We start from the raw sequence: 17,405 nt of genomic DNA on the forward strand, positions 1-17,405 counted from the left end.
TTCTTTCTAATGGAAGCAAAGAACTCAACTTTGTCAACTTTGTCTTGGTTGCTTTCTTCTCCCAGTCCTCTCAGTGAGAAATCATTCAAAGGCTCTGTGATTTATAGCCATGAAAAAAGAAACATGAAATAGAAAGTCTTCCCCTTAGCGAGAAGGTGAATGTTACATTTGAATAGATATTGACACTTCTTTGTGAACTCTTTCACAACTTCCTGATGGTGATCCATTTCTTCTGAGGAACTAGTTGATATTTTAATTGCAAGAAAAGTCAAATATAGAAAAAACAATCATTTGAGTCTCGGGGATGAGAACTAATTAAACTAAGAAAATTATTCATTATTTTCCAAGCAGTGATAAATTGCTACTGAACTGGAATGGACTTCGGCTTGTAGCATTGCTCTTTCTTCTTCTTTAGCCGAGAGTGAGCCAGTGCCCCCCGAATTTCTTTAACCCTGATGAAAGGGAAAAGAGTGTCCCAAGCGAGCCTTCTTCCATAAAATGGCACAGATAAATGATACAAATACACTATGTCACGGGTGATATGAATGCTACGTCACCACTCCTCCATGGGTCAGCACACTAAAGGATTTCAATTCAGTGGCAGCCATGATGGCCATCATATCCCCTCATGCCAAAGCCCTCCCAAAAAGCAAAGCGGGGACAGCGCAAAACCCCTCTTCCTTTCCACCTCCCTCCTAAGCTCCCTATCCTTCTGGCCTGATGAGGGTTTCTTTGTATAGTGCCCCAAGTGAATACTTACGCTACTCCTATGCCTTCACTAATCTCCTTTCTTCTGCTGATCTGAGACAGAGCAACAGTGATTGAGTAGGAGGCTCTTTAGCTGGTTGCTAGACAGCAGAATAGAAACAGGTAAGGGAGGAGAGGACAAGTGATATTTTTACTGGTAGCTATTTCCCTGCTTGGCAGTTTGACAGGTAACAAGTGCAGCCTGCCTTCATGGTCGCCTGGGAAGCTTCAATTTGCAGAGGGGGTTCCTGTATCTTACCTACATCTGGAAAACGGTCCCTGCCTGAGGGAGTGGGGAGGTTATTTTAAGATTGTTGTCTGGGCACTCAGCCTTTTGTGTTCTGTGCCTTGCATAGGTTGCAAAACGAAACAGCAGCTAATGAAGTCCTTGAAAGCATTGAAAACTACTTCAAGTCTCAGCCCTTTGATTTTAGGGATGCTCAAATCATTTCTGGGCAAGAGGAAGGGATATATGGATGGATTACAGCCAACTATTTAATGGGAAATTTCCTGGAGGTGTGTGAAAACAAATGCATGGTTTTTAATCTCGCTGTTTATTCTGTCCCCTGGGGTTGGTAGCTTAAGCAGAGGTGCATGCTGACAGGGCCATCTGTCCTGCGTCATTTCTTTAGGGAAACAGCAGTGATACAATAGCCAAGAAAAGACATGTATAGCTGGGACAAAGCCTTGGATACTAAGTAAGACAAATGCATGGGGGAGGGGAATATCATTTTACCAACCAACAAGAAATTTGAGGAGGGAGGGAGGATCTAAATCTTGCAGTAGGCCATAAGTCTTTTGAAATACAACTAGAGAATGACACTTCCAAGAAGCCCTGTAGCCGTCAGGAATTTACAAAGCCCTCACGTGGCCTTCTTCCTACTCACTCTGTGTCCCCAGGTCTCACACTCCGGTCTCCACACTCCCTGCTCCTTTGGTGCAGAGGAAAGCTGACTCGGAAAGATAATCACCATGTCACAGAGGGTATAAACTGAGGGTACCTACCATGTCCAGCCCAAGACCTGTTTTCTTCTCCCTTGAATATATTTTTAGTTAAAGTTAATTAATTCAGTTAATATTTTGGAAATTCCCGTAGAAATCCATGATTCTAGCCTCTTCTGGACTCCCTCACTCCCCAAAAGTTGGAAGAGCTGGTCACGGCAGACTCACATTCCTGCATGCCAACAACCAACTGGAACAGAGTCTATATCTCATGCATTCCCCAGATGGCCACAGTCCTCACCATTCCCGGTTGTGTACACCTAATCTACTCACTCATTTATGTTGCCTGTCCAGTCCCTGAAAGCATTTGAGTTCACCACCCATGAAACAAAGGAGAGATTTGGCCCTGAATGCACCCCATGTCATACTTCTTAGCAACAGGAGATGGATCCTGGGTGATGAACCCTGGCCAATCAGAGATGGCACCTTTGGTCTTTTTTCTTGCTTCTTTTTCCAACTGTGTAGAAGAGCCTGTGGCATATGTGGGTTCATCCGAGTGGAAAGGAGACCACAGGGGCCCTGGATTTGGGTGGTGCCTCCACCCAAATATCCTTCGCAGCAGAAGAGAAGGTGGGGCTGAACACCAGTGACATCATGAAGGTGACCCTGTATGGCTACGAATACACGCTCTACACACACAGCTTCCAGTGCTATGGCCGGAACGAGGCTGAGAAGAGGTTTCTGGCAACGCTCCTTCAGGTACCTGAGCCAGGGGGCGACAGGTGTTCCCTCGGGGGTCTTGGCTGAGGGGAAGATGCCTTGCCTTCTGGGGTCTGTCCTTTCCATTCCAATTAGAAGGTGGATGGAAACAGCAGCATTTTCCTGTTAACTTGTAGGGGTCAAAGCATTCTCTTTCTCTCTTTCTTTCTCTCTCTCTGATACGTTGACCATTTCCAGTGTATCTGAGTCAGAAGTCCGGGGCAATTCCAGAGCCCCAGAGGTTTTATAAATGATTCAGGACTTGGGATCCCTTTACGGACACAAACTGCTTTAAACTAGTAGCTAAAGAAGCTGGAGATTGCAGACTCCCCTGAGTGCAGACAAAATAATAAACCTGGCCACAGGAGAAATGCTTGCTGACAACAGAGAGGGTAGAGGACCTCCCCAGGCTCAGGCTTCTTTTAGATGAGCCTGTATTAGGCAGATTTTAATGTGCTCTATATGGTGGGATCTTAGAGCAACCGAACTCCATCACATTGATCAGTAATTTATATGGTAACTAAATATGATGGCTACTTCAGACATCAGTTAGGCTGTCACTAATATAAAGTTGACATGAGTACTGTTTGTGGCAGCGAGAGCACTAGCACCATGGATGTGACCCTGGGCCCCAAACTCCAGTGCTCAGGGGACATCCATCTTGACCATGGCTGAAAAGGGAAGATGAAGATGAAAGGAGAATGAAGGGAAGGAATCTTGATCTCCTGGAAGGGCATGAGGCCAACTGGAGGCCACAGATCCTGACTTCCGAGGGGACCCGGGGCAGGGCACAGGGGCTGAGTCAGCCTCTGAATGTAGTGGACACAGCATCAGTAGGTTAACCCCCACCACTGCAGCTTACTCTTGTCATGAGGAAAGAAGCAGTATTTCCCAGCCACTAGCTGTAGAAAAATTGGATTCGTTTACAAAGAGTCATCAGTAGAACTCACATCTTCAGATCCCTGCATTTACTGAGTATTCATGCAGGGTGGATTGTGAGAATTCACCCTCCAGGTCTGGCCCTCTTCCCAAAACTTCTCTTTCAGCCTCACAGGAAAGGCTGGAGCCCCAGCACACATGTATGCCACATGTATTTTGGGGAGGGGCTGGGCACTCCTGGGGAAGACAGAGCAGGGGCCCTGCAGGCAGCCCTGAGCTACTTCTCCATGGCTCAGGAGACTTGGTGCCCAGGCCAGACTCCTAAATACACACCCCCACTCGGCCAAACCAAACCCTGCAGGGAGCTTAGTCAACCCTCTCTAACTGGGCTCCTCTTTTCTCTCTCCTTTTATTTCTAGCAATACTTAAGGCCCCTTCCTCTAGCTCTGGCCCTAGAAGGGGTGCAGGGTGGGTCAGGGAGGGCAGGGCTCCTCTGGACTTCAGATGGGAGAAGGGAGGCAGGGGAAATCACCCTTTTCCCAGGGTGAATCTAGGTTTGAGAAGCTAATCTCTTAAATTTGGCTGGCCATGAGGTGTGTGTATGTATATTTGTGCACACACTCCTACGAGATTTATTAAAGAATGACTGTCTATGTACCTAACAGTCTACAGTAGAGAAGTGAATACTCCACCTGGGTGAGGTCTCATTTGAACTTGAGAATGCAGGTCTCAAGGTGTGAGCCCAGGTCTGGGGGCAGAGGTGGGACACCCCTGCTTCTCACTGTATATAGTCAACTCATAGGGACAGGGGGCATCGTCAACTTGCCTGGTAACATGTGGATGCCTGAGAGAGTGGCTTTGCCCTCTAAGCCTTCTGACTCATGTGTGGGGCAGGATCCAGGTGTGATGAGGATCACCCACAAATGCATGTCCCGACCTACCTAGCCAATTTTTCATGTTCCAAAGACGTGTTGCCAAACCCCAGCTTAAAGGTTCCCAAGGCCTACTGCATCATGAATGCTGCCTGAGTAATTGCTTCCAGTCCAGGTCTCAGTTCCTGGACTGAAATATAAAGGGCTACAGAGTGTGGTGAGAGTGACACCTAGATACATGAAAAGTCAAAGTGTCAATCAGTTGTGGCCAACTCTTTGCAACCCCATGGACTGTAGCCTGCCAGACTCCTCTGTCCATGGAATCCTCCTGGCAAGAATATTGGAATGGGTTGCCATTTCCTACTCCAGGGGGCCTTTCTGATCCAGGGATCGAACTCAGGTCTCATGCATTGCAGGCAAATTCTTTACCATCTGAGCTACCAATATATACTTTGCAAATTATTTTCTTAATTAAGGGGTCTCCAGTGACCCCAAGGCTCAAGTCTCACTCTGATAGCATGTTAGACATTAGGGACATGCATTCACTTTCTCTTCCTTGTTAAGTAAGATTTTTTTCTTCTGGTTTTAAAGTAACCCATATTCGGGGGGGGGCGGGGGGCGGTGCGGGGCGGAGAGAAAATACAGACATAAAGAATATAAATAATAAACAACAAAACTTGGAATTACCATCATCAACATATTATTGCATTTTATTCCAGTTCTTTTTAATGCAAGAATATGTGTATTTACAAATTTGGCTTCATATGGTATATATATGGGCTTGCCAAGTGGTGCTAGTGGTAAAGAACCCGCCTGCCAATGCAAGAGACGTAAGAGACACAGGTTTGATCTCTGGGTTGGGAAGATCCTCTAGAGGAGGAAATGACAACCCACTCCAGTATTCTTGCCTGGAAAATCCCATGGATGGAGGAGCCAGGCCAGCTACAGTCCATGGGGGTTGCAAAGGGTCGAACATGACTGAGCGACTGAGCACAAGCACAGGCAGTATTCCAAACACATTATTTAAAAAGAAAAACTATGTTGGTCGTGTAGTTACAAAGGAAGTACATGACCCTTTCATGATAATGCCCTGCAAAGACTAAATTCAGGGAAGATTTATTAAATGTTGAGGGACTAAGTAACTTGGCACATTGGCAAGTTACATTTCAGGAATGCTCTAACAAATAATTCATGATCCAAAAAGAGAAATGAATTAATCTTTACTAAGCTTCTTTTTGGAGAAGGCAATGGCACCCCACTCCAGTACTCTTGCCTGGAAAATCCCATGGACGGAGGAGCCTGGTAGGCTGCAGACCATGGGGTCGTGAAGAGTCGGACACGACTGAGCGACTTCACTTTCACTTTTCCCTTTCATGCATTGGAGAAGGAAATGGCAACCCACTCCAGTGTTCTTGCCTGGAGAATCCCAGGGACGGGGGAGCCTGGTGGGCCACTGTCTATGGGGTCGCACAGAGTCAGACACGACTGAAGCGACTTAGCAGCAGCAGCAGCAGCAAGCTTCTTCTAGCCAAAAATAATTTACATTATTTTGCTTCTTCTCCAAGCCAGGCCAGAAATGACTTATTTTAATTATTAAAAAAGTATAAGTCAGATTTGGAGGGGGAAACTAAATGATTAGTTGTTGGATTTATTTTTTTTTTCTTTCAATGATTATTTCAGCCATAGGGTGACCATGACGTGATATGTTACAAATTAGACATAACAACTTTTGAACACCATAGACTTTTTCACACCACTGAAGCAGAAGGGGCCCATTTGCTGCCTCCACCGTCATATTAAGATCTTTCTGTAGGACACTCATATCAGATGAGTGTTGGACTTTTGTAGGATTCTGCATAGAATCCTACGACTGCCTTTCATTAAATGATTACATTATTTTGATGTGTACCTCAGGTTCCTCAGCAGTAAAATAAGAGAGCTGAGCTAAGTGTTTTCTGAGCCAAGATTATACTGTAGAGGATTAAAATACATTTTAGTAGCTTTGAAATTACACAGAGTTCAAATCCAATTCCTTGGAAAAGAGAGCCCATAAATTGAACCAAACACATTTTGGAATTTAGCATTAAATAAAGGGAACATTTTTCACCATAGATAGAAGACTAGATAATCATCTGGAGAAAGTAAAATCAAATTCCTACCACAATCTTAACACCAAATAAATTACAAACAGATGGAAGATTTCTATGTAACAGGGTATTTATTACATCATTGTTTTGTAATGGCACGTGATTGGAAACCAGCTAAATTTTCCTCTAGATGAGATTCCCTAAATAAAGTACAGTTTATTTGTACAGTGGAGTTCTAGGTAGCTAGCATGAAAGAAGCTAGTGTAAAAAGAAGAGGTCACTCTTACATGGACAATGAAAGGAAAATATCAAAGATATATTCTTAAGTAAGAAATGCAAGGGACAGAACAGTGTGTATAGAGCACTGCCATTTATGATTTAAAATTTAAAGAAAGAAAACGAGGGGAAAAGAAAATGTAATCACACATGCATAGAAGAAGTATACACAGAATCTCTGTCAGAATGCACTATAACTGGCAACAGTGGTTACTTCCAGGGAGGGAAGCTAGGTGGATAAAGTGGGTGGGAATGAGCCTTAATTTTCACAATACGTTTATTTGTACCTTTTTAATTGTTATTTTTAGATGGATAGATAACATGCTCTTCAAAATGGTCGATTAACCTAAACATATCTTGCTTTCTCACCCAAATGGAGTTCATAAACCCTGCTTCATGCAGCTGTGCTAAGTGCTGGAGCACAGCCTGGTATTGTGCCTGGTGCAGGGTGATAATCCCCCCTCCCCAAGTAGAGTTATTTAGGCAACCTGGGACTCCCCTTCCACCGCACGTATAATGGCCTTTTTTCCATTTCTCTCTTGGCACTGGAGGGGAACAACAGTGAGGACTTGCAAAAGGAAAGTACTTGGACCTCCACAAGAGTGATTTCTAACATCTTACTCTTTACCTACAGGATTATACCACTGAAACCACGCTCACCAACCCTTGTTACCCTCAGAATTACATCACCACCTTCACTGAGGCACAGGTGTTTGGCAGCCTGTGTACAGAGGACCTGAGACCTGAAAGATATAATCCCAACAACACCATCACTTTTGAAGGAACCGGGGACCCATCACTGTGTAGGGAAAAGGTGGCTTCCCTATTCAACTTCAGCGCTTGCCATGATCACGAAGCTTGTTCCTTTGATGGGGTGTATCAGCCAAGAGTTAAAGGGTCATTTGTGGTAAGAGCAAAACAACAGAGATTCCTTTTCCCCCTACTGATTATTTCTCACCTTCCTGTCTTTCCTCTGCTGAGGTGTTTCCCGCTTTCTTATTCCCTGCCCTGAAACCTTCATTATATCGCATTCTGAGAAATGATTTCCTTCTGTACAACTTCCTTACAGGCTTTTGCAGGATTCTACTATACAGCCAATGCTTTCAACCTTTCAGGTAGCTTTTCTCTGCACGCCTTCAACTTGAGCACCTGGAACTTCTGCTCAAAGAATTGGAATCAGGTCAGTATTTAAAGAAAAAGGACCCATATTGGTACAAAACAGTACAGCAGAGCAGATTTCATTTGTGCCTCTGTGTGTGTGTACATGTGTGTATGTATGTTCTGAATCTGACTTTTATGCTGTTCTCCTTCACCACATCTGTAAGATTAATAAGGAACTCCAGCTCACAGCTGTGTTGTGATTAGATTACAGCAGTAATTAGATTAAATGTTCTATACATGGGCACAATGTTTGTAACAGTGTCTGGCATGTAACAAGCACTCTATAAACTTAAGATTGCTGTTCCATGATATTGTATGCATGCTAAGTCGCTTCAGTCCAACTCTTTGTGACCCTATGAACTGTCCAGGCTCCTCTATCCATGGGATTCTCCAGGCAAGAATACTGGAGTGGGTTGCCATTTCCTTCTCCAGGGGATCTTCCCAACCCAGGGATCAAACCTGCATCTGTTATGTCTCCTGCATTGGCAGGCGCATTCTTTACCACTCGGTTATGTTGTAAAGGGATTTTTTTTTTTTAATATAGGAGATGTGGTGTATATATACAATGGAATATCACTCAGCCATTAAGAAGAATGAAATTGTGCCATTTTTAGCAACATGAGTGGACCTGGAGGGTATTATGCTTAGTGAAATAAGTCAGATGGAGGAAGACAGATACTGTACTTTATCACGTATATGTGGAATCTAAAAAATGAAACAAATAAACAGATTTTTTGTCATTGTATTATTTTATAGTAATTTTAATGATTAAATTCTCTGATAAGATTCTTTAAAATATGACTGTGACCTAAGCTGTTCTGAAATGCGCATTTTAAAACCTGCCTCCTCCCTGTTTTGAACTTGCCTTCAGCTCCCACTGCTGCTGCCCCAGTTTGATGAGCAGTATGCACGCTCCTACTGCTTCTCGGCCCACTATATCTACCATTTGCTTGTAAGTGGATACAAATTCACCGAGGAAAGCTGGCCCCAAATACATTTTAAAAAGGAAGTAAGTCAAAGCACAAATTGTTTTCCTCTTCTTCCTCCCAAAAATAGATGTTTGGTTGTACGTGTGTGAAAGAAATGTAGGAGATAAGTGGGAATTGGGGATTTAAACTTGCTGAATGGGAGCCAATGAGGCTTGATCCCTGGTGAGCTTATGAGAAGAGATAATGGAGAATTTAGAGGAAGTGGTCTTCCTTCTATGTGAAACCTTCTATGTGAGCTGAGGAAGCCAAGAACTGTGGACTCTGAGCTCTGTGGGGGTAGCTTTCACATAGAAGAAACCTTCTATGTGAGCTGAGGAAGTCAAGAACTGTGGACTCTGAGCTCTGTGGGGACAGGACTTGCTTGATCATCCTCACATTCCTAGCACTCACACAAGGCTGAGAACATAGAAGGCTCTTGGTAAATATTGTTGCGTGAATCCATAAATATGTTAAGGAACTGAAACTTTTTATCCTGACAAGAAGCTTCAAATACAATTTTGTTAAGAGGATAGTAACTAACTGATCTCCACTTTACACAGATGTCAGAGGGAGATCTATTCTTTAGAGCACAGGGATTAAGTTAGCAGCCGTTAAGTAAGGATTTGATCTTGGAATGAGTCTGAGGTCACTGTATTCACTTTCAAGTGTCCAGAATGGTCTGACTCTGGAATGACAGCCGACTGGTGAGGCGCCTCTGTACTTTGCTTTCAGGACTCAGCCTTGCTGTTGTGTTGATCCAGCACTCTGTTCCCCAGGTTCTTGGAGGGTTTTCTCATTTCAGGAATAGCAGATGTAAAGCCTGAAGTATGTCTGGAGTCAGTCTGTACAATATGAGCTTCAGCAGTAATTAGATTAAAGCAAGCAACATCCAGTATTAGGCTTGTGACTGTTTTACATAGATAAAATTGAGTCAGCCATAAAAAATAAGGATGTCTGGAGACAGATAAGGACTGCTGGTGGCATGTACTCTCCAAGCTTTGTTTCTAATTAATCTAATTACCAGAAAAGCACATTATGATTTTCCATTAAATACCAATTTGGGGGGATACATAATTCTAGGTTTCAAGTTCCTTTCTTTTATTTATAAAGAATTTAATATCAGTCAAATCAGTATTCAAATGTGAGGATATAAAAAGACTTCAGGAGATTTGCCAAACAAAGATTTATATCCCAAATATGTGGGGGATCTCCTTGGTGGCTCAGTAGATGAGAATCCACCTGCCACTGCAGGGGACATGGGTTCAATCCCTGGTCTGGGAAGATGCCACATGCCAGGGAGCAACTAAATCCACGCACCACAACTACTGAGCCTGTGCACCTTCGAGTCTGTGCTCTGCAGCAAGAGAAGACACCGCAGGGAGAGAGAGCAGATGGGAGATTACAAATGCGAAACGCTTATACATCTCCAAAATGACCTAAAACCGTGCAAGCAAAAATTGATGGAACCACCAGATGGAACTGACACAGTCTGCTTCCCACTTAGACTGACCTTCTTTTCCTAGAAACTGGTCCTGGGTTTGGTAAAACATGCATCACCTCTTTCTTTAGCTGTAGACTCTAATGTACCCAGTGATCGAAAAATTTCCACTGCTGTTAACTGTGCCCTCTTCACGCCGGCTGTGATGAGGCTGTGAGGATTAGTTCTCTGCAGTGTGGGAGGTTGGGCACTCAAGCCTTTGTGGTCATGATGACCAGAGTTCTAGACCAGTCTCTGCAGTTTCTGAACTTAGGCAAGTCTGTTGACCTCCTTAGGCCACAGTTCCTGGGGGTGTCTCAGGAGGGTGACCGTGGTGTGTCCTGGGGATATAATCTGTGCCTCAAGCCCAGTCCTGAGAACTGAGCCATCTCCTCTACTCCACAGGTGGGGAACAGCAGCATAGCCTGGTCTCTTGGCTACATGCTCAGCCTGACCAACCAGATCCCAGCCGAAAGCCCCCTCATCCGCCTGCCCATCAAGCCATCTGCCTTCGTGGGCACCCTCGCCTTCTTTGCAGCAGTGGCCTTGCTGTGTCTGACATATCTCGTATACTTGTGTGTGTTGTCCAGGAATCAGAGGCGCTCCCAGCATGCCTTGGACAACATGGTGGACTCTGAGTGAGCCTCACAGAGTGGTTCCTAGAGCCTGAGAGCTGCCCATTACCAGCTTGGGGGGCACCAGACAATGCAAGCAAAATGTCCATCTTCGGGAAACACAGCTAAAGTCCAATGCCTAGGTCCTGTGCCTCTCAGATACTGATTTATGTCAAAACACCTCTTGGGAAGTCCCTCAACTGTTCTGTGCACATTCCTCTGCCAGAGACCCCGCCACCCACTAGCTGACCTATTGGGGAACAGAGAGACAGGCCATCAAGGTCAGCCTCCTTATTCCAAGTGTCCCACAGGAAGAGTAAGTTGAGAAGATGACAGATGAAATGTGGAAGAGTTGACCTCAGGGCTCAGTCTGCATTTTCCCTCCTTCAAAAATGCCATAGTCCTCCCAGTAGGATTGGAAATTGGCAGGTGTCTAGTAAGCATCTGGTCCAATCAAATATCTCATTTTATGGCTTCCTCTCATTGGTCCTTAACTAAGAATTTCCTTAACAACCATTAATAACATTGAGCTCCCTCAGCTTGGCAGAATATTGTGTCTAGGGGAAAATCCTCCTTCACCCCCAAGGACAGTGGCCACAGCCAAGCTTCTGTCATGCAGGCAGAACCTGAAGGGCAGAGCCACACAGGACATCCACCAGAACACTACAGGCCATTCCTGAAGTAGGGTTCCCTCTCAGGGCTCTGGTCATTAGATCACCACCTGCGTGTGTTATCATCCTCGTCGCCTCCCCTTCCCACTGCTGTGTGCCCTTGTGAACTGTCTATTCCTAGCAAGGCTATCATGCTCCAGATCATTTTGCCTTTGCTAGGCTTTTGCTTAGGGTTCATCATTAGCACCCTGTGTATATTTCACCCACCATTCCCACAGGGCCACCTGATGCTGTCACAGGACATCCTCTTCTCTGATTTGCTTACCAATCACTTTCCTAGATGGTAGGCCTTTGCACACAGTAGCCATAGTTCCTGACTTTGAGGGCAGAAAGGAAGCTGCAGGGATATTTAACTCCAAAGTGGGAAGGGACTCTAGCAAGTCCAATGGCTGCAAAGTAAAAATCAACATTCTCTCAGATTATAGCTTGTTCACTGAGTACAGAATAAAGGAGACTTATTTTATTGTGACTTGCAGTGTGTGTTTGTTACCGTGCAAACGGTACTCTTTCTCTTCAGGACCCAAAGTGGCATCTATGAAAAGAAGCTAAACAACTAAAAAAGTTTATTGAGCAGACTTTCCTAGTGTATTAAGAAAGTCACACATCAATATCACCTTTATTCCAAAGAGCTCAAAGTGTTTCACTTTAATAAACCTTCAGTTCCTTGAGATAACTGAGTCCAACATTTCCTTACCTTATCTGACATTGCAAAGCTTCTGTGAGGCTACAACCTGCCACTCACATCTTGATTCCCAACCAGAATGGCTGCTCCCATCCCAAAGTGCACCACTGTTCACAGTTTTCCCTACCTAGACTGTAGGTCATCCTCCCACTCATCCAAACCACCATATTTCTCAAGGTTCAATCCCAGCTCTACTTCTTTCACAAAGCATTCCTTGCACACACTCATGCACGCGTGCACACACACATCATGATCTCTCTCTTGGATTACTTTTTAAAAACTACACAAATTCTCATATTGTTGCTAATCATGCAACTGGACTACAAAATTCTAATCTAATCTCAACTCACAATTTCCATGACTTCATTAAAGGCAGAGTGTTCTCTCCAGGCTTCCCTGATAGTTTAGTTAATGAAAAATCCACCTGCAATGCAGGAGACCCCACTTCAATTCCTGGGTCGGGAAGATCCCTGGAGAAGGGATAGGCTACCCACTCCACTATTCCTGGGCTTTCCTGGTGACTCTAATGGTAAAGAATCCTGCAATGCAGGAGATCTGGGTTCAATCCTTGGATTGGGAAGATCCCCTGGAGAAGGGAAAGGCTACCCACTCCAGTATTCTAGCCTGGAGAATTCCATGGACTGCATAGTCTATAAGGTCACAAAGAGTTGGACACAAGTGAGTGACTTTCACTTTCATTTTCATTTTCTCCAAGAAAGAAAGTCATATTCAAAACATTAGGAGGATTTGGGTAGAAATCCTCCTTAGGGCAGAAAGGGCCCTAAGGCAGCCCCTAGGAACTAAGAGTAACCCCTAGCTGACAGCCAGCATGGAAGAAGGATCTAAGTCCTACAACTGCAAGGAGTTGAACTCAGCCACCAACCTAAGTGAACTTGGAGGCAGATCTCCTCAGAGCCTCCAATCATTTCAGCCTTGTGAGTCTCTAAGCAGAGAACCCACCCAGACTTCTGACCTCCAGAATTGTGAGGTCAGAAATGGGTGCTGTTATAGGGCACTGAGTTTGTGGCCACTTGTTACACAGCCATAAAAAATTAACACAACTACAGAACTCCAAGCTCCTAAGCTCCAAACAGGGCAAGTGCTTACATGTGAAATATGTACTGATGATAAATCACTAACTATGATTAGGTGTCACAAATTATGCCTACTCCTTTTAATAACCATGCAAGAAAAACATGGGCTCAAAGGTAAAATAACACACCAGCATTACCAGCTAGTAAGCATTTTTGGAGATGGAGATTGTGAGTTGAGAGTCTGGTTAAGTCTAAAATACATTTGGAAAAAACAAATAAATTTTTTTAAAAAATTGGGGAATTCCCTGGATGCCCAGTGGTTAGGACTCCACACTTTGACTACAAGGAAACCACATTATGTCCATCATATTTCCCTTCACAAAGTCAACGTCATGACAGTTGGGCATCTGACTTTAGAATTTTGTAGTCCAACATACCCATTCATATAGTTGTGTGATTTATGACAGAGGTATCTCATCAGAGCGGTAGTGAAAAATGTGGGACAATTGGATTTCCACATGGAGAAATAAAGGAAATTCAACCCTTCCTCTCACATTTTCAAAAATCACTCCCAGGGACTTTCCTCGTGGCCCAGGGGGTAAGACTCTGCCTTGCAGTGCAGGGAACACAGGTTCAATCCCTGGTTGGGGAACTGAGATGCCACGTGCTGCACAGCAAGTAACCGACGCCCCATAACCAGTGAGTCTGTGAACCTCAACAAAAGATCCTGCATGATACAACGAAGATCCTGTGTGCCAAACTAAGACCTGATGCAGCCAAATAAACAAACAAGGATTTAAAAATATCATCCCCAGGTAGTAAGTGTGAAAGATAAACCTACAAAGGTTTTAGAATAGAATGTAGGGTGGAAAATGTAAGATCTTGAATAAGAAAAGGGTTTCTTAAACACTACACAAAAAGCATTAACCATAAAAGAATACTGGATATGATGGATCACATTAGATTAATGTGATTAATCTACTGGTCAAAAAACAGCATTAAGAATGAAAAAATAAGCCATAGCATGGGAAGAGGTATCTGCAAAGTATATAGCTGATTAATTGTATGAAGAACCACAAATCAGTGAGAAGGCAGATGACCTAGTTTTTCTCAGTGGGCAAAAGGTTTGAAAAGACGTTTTACAAAAGAAGAAATCTAAATGTCCAATAAATATAAAAAGGTGCTCAATTTCATTAAACAGGTCAGGGCAATACAAATTAATACTATAAGATAGCACAATATACCCATTATTCTGGCAAATTTAAAAGTCTGACAATACCAAGTGTTAATGAAAGTATAGAAAAATGGAATTCTCATTTACTGATGGTGGGAATGAAAGTTAGTGCAACCACTCTGAGAACCTGTGCTATTATCTAATAATGCTGAAGACATGCATACCAGATGGCCGGGAAATTCCAGGCCAAGGTATATATCTTTGAGATATGTGTTCTAATGTATATCAGGATACATGCTTAGGAATGTTCTTACCAGCAACCAAGACTCCCATCTCATAAAATGGAAGAATAAATAGTAACATGTTGGTACTAGAAAATACCATACAGCATTAAAACAAAAGAACTACACATATATACTCAATATGGATGGATCTTAGAAACATAATGTTGAGGTTAAAAAACAAGTCATTAAGTAGGTAGGTAGAATAATTCCATTAATATAAAGCTCAAAAACAGGTAAAACTAAACAAAGAAGGTAAAATTGATACCTTTTGTATGGAAAGAGATAAACAGGTATTTCAGTCTGCTAGGGCTGCCACTGGAGAAAGCAATGGCATCCCACTCCAGTACTCTTCCTGGAAAATCCCATGGATGGAGGAGCCTGGTAGGCTGCAGTCCATGGGGTCATGAAGAGTCAGACACAACTGAGCGACTTCACTTTCACTTTTCACTTTCATGCATTGGAGAAGGAAATGGCAACTCACTCCAGTGTTCTTGCCTGGAGAATCTCAGGGACGGTGGAGCCTGGTGGGCTGCCCTCTTTGGGGTCGCACAGAGTCAGACATGACTGAAGTGACTTAGCAGCAGCAGTAGCAGGGTTGCCATAATAAAATACCACAGACTGGGTGGCTTAAACAATAGAAGTTTATTTTCTCACTCTTCTGGAAGCCAAGAAGTCTGAGATTAAGGTGCTGGTCAGTTCAGTGCCTGTGGTGAGAGCTCTCTGCTTTGTAGATGGCTACCCTTTCACTGACCTTTCCTCTGTGCTTATGCAGAAAAGGTGAGCTCTCTCTTTTTATAATCATCTCATTATGATTAGTGAACCCCCCTCATAACCTCATCTAACCCTAATTACCTCCCAAAGGTCCCATACCCAAACACCACCACACTGGGGATGATGGTTTCTACATATGACTATTGGGGGCACACAAGCAGACAGTCCGTAAAAACAGGACTTATGGAGTGACAGTTCAGTTCAGTTCAGTCACTCAGTCATGTCTGACTCTTTGCGACCCCATGGACTGCAGCATGCCAGGCTTCCCTGTCCATCAGTGACTCCCAGCATCTGCTCAAACTCATGTCCGTCGAGTCAGTGATGCTACCCAACCATCTCAGCCTCTGTCGTCCTCTTCTCCTCCTGCCTTCAATCTTGCTCAGCATCAGGATCTTTTCAAATGAGTCAGTTCTTCGCATCCTGTGGCCAAAGAATTGGAATTTCAGCTTCAATATCAGTCTTTCCAATGAATATTCAAGACTGATTTCCTTTAGGATGAACTGGTTGGATCTCCTTGCAGTCTAAGGGACTCTCAAGAGTCTTCTCCAACACCACAGTTCAAAAGCATCAGTTCTTTGGCACTCAGCTTTCTTTATAGTCCAACTCTCACATCCATACATGACTACTGGAAAAACCATAGCCTTGACTAGACGGACCTTTGTTGGCAAAGTAACGTCTCTGCTTTTTAATATGCTGTCTAGGTTGATCATAGCTTTTCTTCCAAGGAGCAAGCGTCTTTTAATTTCATGGCTGCAGTTACCATCTACAGTGATTTTGGAGCCCAAAAATTAAAGTCTCTCACTGTTTCCATTGTTTCCCCATCTATTTGCCATGAAGTGATGGGACCGGATGCCATGATCTTAGTTTTCTGAACGTTGAGTTTTAAGCCAGGTTTTTCACTCTCCTCTTTCACTTTCATCAAGAGGCTCTTTAGTTCTTCTTTGCTTTCTGCCATAAGGGTGGTGTCATCTTCATATCTGAGGTTATTGATATTTATCCCAGCAATCTTGATTCCAGCTTGTGCTTCATCCAAGCCAGCATTTCACATGATGTACTCTGCATATAAGTTAAATAAGCAGGGTGACAATATGCAGCCTTGACATACTCCTTTCCCAATTTGGAAGCAGTCTGTTGTTCCATGTTTGACAGTGAGGTTCTACAAATGGGTAGTAGTTACAGGTATTCCCTTTTTCAACCATTCATACACTTACTGTATGTCCTACATGACTGAAAAATAAAATTATAGATCTGGGCTAACTCAGGATTTGCTACCTCCATGATGTTCATACAGTCTTTCAATCTCTTTGACCATTAGATTTTCTCATGTATAAGATGGAGATAATATCTGCCTCCTGTTACAAATTTTAAAAAGAGAAAATGTAGCACTCAGCTAGTACCTGGCACAGAGTATAGCCAATGAATAAAAGTATAAAAAAGTATTTCTTTCACCCATTTATTTATTCACTCATCATACATTTACCAAGGGCTTCCCAGGTGACTCAGTGGTAAAAGAATCCACCTGCCAATGCAGGAGATGCAGGAGACTCAGAAGACATCAGTTTGATACCTGGGTCGGAAAAATCCCCTGGAGAAGAAAATGGCAACATATCCAGTATTCTTGCCTGGAGAATCCCACAGATAGAGGAGCCTGACAGGCTACAGTCCAGTGGGTCGCAAAAAGTCAGATATGACTAAGCACGCATGCACTAACATTTTCCAAAAGTCTATCAGGTGCTAAATCTCTCCTCACTGGGCTGGAAGACTAAGGTTGGAAGAGAAAAGAATCAACTTTCCTCTTGAAACATGTGAGACACTAACACCCCCTACTGGAGCTATGGAGAAAACTCTTCCTGGTTATGCACTTTTTTCCTCCTTAATTAAAGATGCTGAAAAAAAAAAAAAATTAGAGTTTAAAAATATTTTTAATTTTATAACATAATGAGATAATTGGAAATTTAAACATTTGGTAATATCAAGGAATTTCTGTTAATTTTTGTTTAGGTGAAA

General features: G+C 43.4%; 1 protein-coding gene across 2 annotated transcripts in view; it reads left to right on the forward strand.

The window, feature by feature from the left end:
* The window catches only part of ENTPD3 (ectonucleoside triphosphate diphosphohydrolase 3), a 34,420-nt gene extending 22,520 nt beyond the window's left edge, over positions 1-11,900 (forward strand). The window contains exons 6-11 of one of the 2 annotated variants that reach the window (XM_005891063.2): positions 1,104-1,263; positions 2,215-2,448; positions 7,197-7,469; positions 7,632-7,742; positions 8,595-8,732; positions 10,574-11,900. In XM_005891063.2, the coding sequence (XP_005891125.2) occupies positions 1,104-1,263; positions 2,215-2,448; positions 7,197-7,469; positions 7,632-7,742; positions 8,595-8,732; positions 10,574-10,810 (1,153 nt within the window). In that variant the 3' untranslated portion in view covers positions 10,811-11,900. Of the gene's footprint in view, positions 1-1,103; positions 1,264-2,214; positions 2,449-7,196; positions 7,470-7,631; positions 7,743-8,267; positions 8,430-8,594; positions 8,733-10,573 lie in introns of those variants that run through there. The other variant, XM_070358997.1, reaches the window with a different exon arrangement.
* Positions 11,901-17,405: the final 5,505 nt, after the last annotated feature.

This window comes from Bos mutus, chromosome 22 (assembly GCF_027580195.1).
Source record: "Bos mutus isolate GX-2022 chromosome 22, NWIPB_WYAK_1.1, whole genome shotgun sequence".
NCBI lineage: Eukaryota > Metazoa > Chordata > Mammalia > Artiodactyla > Bovidae > Bos > Bos mutus.